General features: G+C 41.2%; 2 protein-coding genes across 2 annotated transcripts in view; both read right to left on the bottom strand.

Annotated features, from left to right (window-relative positions):
- Window positions 1-280, bottom strand: part of nipal4 (NIPA like domain containing 4) — a 13,440-nt gene extending 13,160 nt beyond the window's left edge. The window contains exon 1 of the mRNA XM_005951115.3: window positions 58-280. Coding sequence (XP_005951177.1) covers window positions 58-97 — 40 coding nt within the window. The 5' untranslated portion in view covers window positions 98-280. The remainder of the gene's footprint in view (window positions 1-57) is intronic.
- Window positions 281-972: 692 nt separating this feature from the next.
- On the bottom strand, window positions 973-2,035 carry ins (preproinsulin). Its single transcript, XM_005951114.2, has 3 exons — window positions 1,924-2,035; window positions 1,656-1,850; window positions 973-1,350 (listed from the first exon to the last, which is right to left on the bottom strand). Exons 2-3 carry the CDS (start codon window positions 1,837-1,839, stop codon window positions 1,193-1,195), a joined length of 342 nt encoding a protein of 113 aa, XP_005951176.1. The 5' UTR covers window positions 1,840-1,850; window positions 1,924-2,035; the 3' UTR covers window positions 973-1,192.
- Window positions 2,036-4,025: the final 1,990 nt, after the last annotated feature.

Consider the following 4,025-nt stretch of genomic DNA (forward strand, 5'->3'; position numbering starts at 1 on the left):
CACACACACACACACACACACACACACACACACACACACTTCTTTCTGACTTCTTACCGTTTGTGCACGTCTCATTGCTCAGGTGAACATCTCGCATCGTGCTGCTTTGTTGAGGCTTTCACAGAACCGGAAGTAGCCTGCGGACTCTGCGCATCCACAGAACTCAAATTAATTGTCCGGAGATGTTCAGAAAGCGAGCGACAGCGTCGCAGCCAGCATGGAACCCGCAGCCCGGCTCACTCACACCACAGCCCCGTCACGGAATCAGCGGAACAACGACTGAAAGCAGCGGGGCAGGTGAACACCTGACCCCGCCCTGCCGGCACGAGCCGGTCCCGCCCTACACAGGCGGAGCAACCTCAGCAGAGGCCCGGGGCAAACATGCGCCGTGGGGCCCCAGTTTACATGATTTTCAATTGATTTAAGAATTAAGTAGTATTTTGAAACTTATTTAATTCCTTCAAAGTCAATAGATTGAGCTGACAGTCAAGTGATAATAATGCTAAATATTTCAAACTATGATTCTTATTGGCATTATTTGAATTGACAACATGGGAATTCTAAATATTCCCATACTTGGACCTCTGACCTCTTCTTCAAATGAGGTTAACTTAAAATTAAAACTGCTTAAAATTCTTCTGATTTTGTTTTTTATTGTCAACATTTAAGAAATAATACTGGTATATGGGAATTCTAAATAGAGCATTGTAGTTTGCATCCCCACTGTATAATCATGAGGACCTGAATAAAAAACACTGACACTGAGCTGCTGAAATAAAGATGACAAGGGATTGTTGGAAAAAGGACATCATGTCCAAGTGCATGATGTGTTTATATCCTGTTCAGAGAAGTGACACTATGAGCTAAACACAAATATTTGAAAAGTGAAAGCTCAGCAGTTTGTGCTGGATAGCAGCAGGTACCTAACATGCTTGAGTTTTCAATGTAATCAATTAACGGAATTCATCACAACAAAAGAACACACTTTTTTGCCTCACGTCGTCACATTTTGCATTTTTATTTTCTTGGAAAATTAATTTTATCCATTTCTCAGCACTTCATTTGACAGCAGTTGGTTTTCAGAGAGAGGACAGCTGTGGCTCTCCTCTGAAGCAGGGGGGGAGGTGGGGTTGGGACTCAGACCTGATTAGCCGAGCCTGGCTCGACTAAACAAAGTCCAGCAGAGCAGTGTTCAGTTGCAGTAGTTCTGCAGGTCAAAGATGGTACAGGGTTTGTGGCAGCATTCCTCCACAATGCCTCGCTTCACCATCATTTCCATCTGGTCTTTGAAGGTCACTTCATTCTCGCCACCTTGCACCACAGCGCCACCTGCCTTTGGAGGGAGGAAACCTGATGGGATGAAGAGCAGGTGAATGTTCAGATCTAAAATTATGGGAATTTATATTAAATAATACATTTTAAACATATTAGAACATAAATTACTAATTCTAACACAAAGTGTTACAAAATCAGCGCCATTATATGATGCAGGTGTTGAGACAAATGACAATAGATGTAAATTAATCATGTAGGGTCCATAAAGATATGGAAAATTACAGTTTCCAACATGAAAGCTGATTTAAAGTGAACTGAGAGAAAGAAAAGCTGCCCTCAAATTCTTGTCTAGTGTTTCTGTTCATGGTTGGTGGTCTCACCAAGCAGAGGGTCCACATCTCTCCTGGGGTTGTAGAAGAAGCCTCTGTCCCCACAGACCAGATACAGGGCGTCCACCAGGTGAGAGCCGCACAGGTGCTGTGGCCCACCGACGGCCTGGGAGCCCGGCCACGAAACCATCATTAAGACGAGCAGGGAGAAGGTCTGGAGCCAGAGCGCTGCCATGCTGGAAAGAGCTGAACACAAAAGCACATTCACGTTAGCATCACAGTCACTGTCCTCACAACCAAACCTACAGCCAGCACTCACCTGCACAGGCAGAGAGGAGGAGGTAACTCTGAGATGTAGGGCAGGAGCAGCTGTGTGAGGCAGAACCAAGAGCCTTCTCGCCATTTATACTCCACCAGCGCCACCTGGATACGCCCCCTGCTATTTCACCCACATTGTGGGGACTTGTGTGTGATTGCGGATTATGGGGACTCTGCAAACCATTAATATGATTTATTAAACCTGAGGTGAAAGATTTGGTTTAAGTTTCAGGAAATGAACAGCCCTGTGAAGAGATGGCGTGTGTGTGTATGTGTGTGTGCGTGCGTGTGTGTGTGCGTGTATGTGTGTGTGTGTATGTGTGTGTATGTGTGTGCGTGTGTGTGTGTGTGTGTTTGTGTGTACAAACAGATGCTCTGCCATCAGCACATATTAAGTGACAGTGTGTTTCTGATTGACTGGTTACAGCACTTAGTAAAACAAACTAAAGCTAATGAGCTGACATGATCTGATCAGCTATTAACCTTCTGCTCCATCTGCTCAGCTTGTTAGTTTAAAGCAGATAACAGTCGTAGAAATCATTTTTATTTAGGTTTTTTACAAGATGTGTTCACATCATGCAGCATCTCCTATCCTCCATCACATCTGACGTCAACAGGCATGAAAACTGAAAATAAGTCCAAGCTGTCTTTACGTCAAAGAGCTGATATTTCTGATCAAATGTGAGGACTGAACGTTTGTAAAAAGAAATCAGGATGTGCAGCAGAGCTCAGAGTGAAGTGAAACATGTCAGCAGATTTAAAAGTATTTCAAACTCAGTCGTATAACTGTGAAGAAGTTTAATTACACATTTAACCCCTAACAGAGCTTAATATTGGGAAAAAAGCAATTTCAATAGTGAGTCTCATTTTTTTGTTCATGATAAAAAAATTAAAAAACTTTGCTAAAAAGTCCTGTAGTTATGAAACTGAAATTTTTGTTAATTACAAAGAAAATTTGAGATTTCTTTATTTTTAATGTGGACAAATGGTATAAAACTACCTTTTTATAGCATATTATAGCAGTTTGTTTTATTACTTAATAGCGGCCGAGTTCTTTATCAGCTGGAAAAACTGTAAAACTCATGAATATGAAGTTAAAACTCGTGCCCTCCATCACATTGTTCAAAGTCATTCAGTGAGGTGGCTTAGAGACTTTGGTGGGCCAATTCTGGCCCCCATGCCTTATGTTTGACAACCCTGAACTACGCAGACAGCATGAAACACAAAGACAAAAGCGTGACTGTCCTGATGTTCCAAATATTTTATTGTAGTTATGGGTCTGAGATGACTTCAGCTTTTTTCAGTCACGCAGTGAGAAAGAGCCAGAGCCTCATCAAACCATCTGCCATGCAAAGAGTGCTTAATGGGTGTCAGAGCTGTGCTGACAGAGCTCTTGTTCCAGCTTGTTAGTCACTTAAAGAAGAAGCTCAACTGACCGAGAAAGAGCGTTACCATGACGAGCTGTCCATGACGAAGGAGGACGCGTGTTTCGGACAACTTCTCAAAGTGTTTTTCATCTGCATCTACAAATGAACCAGAAACCAGAGCCGCTGTCACCCCACAACCAAACCATAAAAACATTTTCTGCACAATGGATGGAAATTCACTCCATTAAACACTGAATACTACAGCTCAACTTTTATCATTTCTGCTCTTGATTTTCTTTTCTAATTTTCTTTTAATTCATATTTTGCATTCATTAGAGATACTAGGAATCTGTGTCAAGAAGATGCATTATATTTATGATAAAGTGCAGTTTTAGCTGATATATGTCAGATGATTATTGTAGACCTGTTTCATTATTTTCTATTGTAATGTTTTCTGTAGTAGATTGTGATAGATTAAACAAAAATAACAATGGCGTCATGTGTAAAATGTAAATCAAATAAGAATTTTTGGACTGTTTCTTATACATTTTTATCACTGAAACCAGGAAAAATATTTAAAATTTCCATCTCATCAGGTTTTCTTGCAAAACTCGTGTTTTTGTCAGGGTTCCTGGGTGGTTCACCCAGTGTTTTCAGTTTTGTTCATGTTCAGTTTATTTTGTCACTTGTTCTCATTTCCTGTTTTGCTGTTCCAGTTACTTCCATGTGTCTTTAC

The sequence above is a fragment of the Haplochromis burtoni genome, unplaced genomic scaffold (assembly GCF_018398535.1).
Source record: "Haplochromis burtoni strain Fernald_Lab_line unplaced genomic scaffold, NCSU_Asbu1 Contig_944, whole genome shotgun sequence".
In the NCBI taxonomy this organism is placed as follows: domain Eukaryota; kingdom Metazoa; phylum Chordata; class Actinopteri; order Cichliformes; family Cichlidae; genus Haplochromis; species Haplochromis burtoni.

Excerpts from the sequence above, each read along its gene's own strand:
- ins (XM_005951114.2), bottom strand. The coding sequence starts at position 1,839 with ATGGCAGCGCTCTGGCTCCAGACCTTCTCCCTGCTCGTCTTAATGATG. Across the intron at positions 1,351-1,655 it reads AGATGTGGACCCTCTGCTTG|GTTTCCTCCCTCCAAAGGCA; the intron begins GTGAGACCACCA and ends TCATCCCATCAG.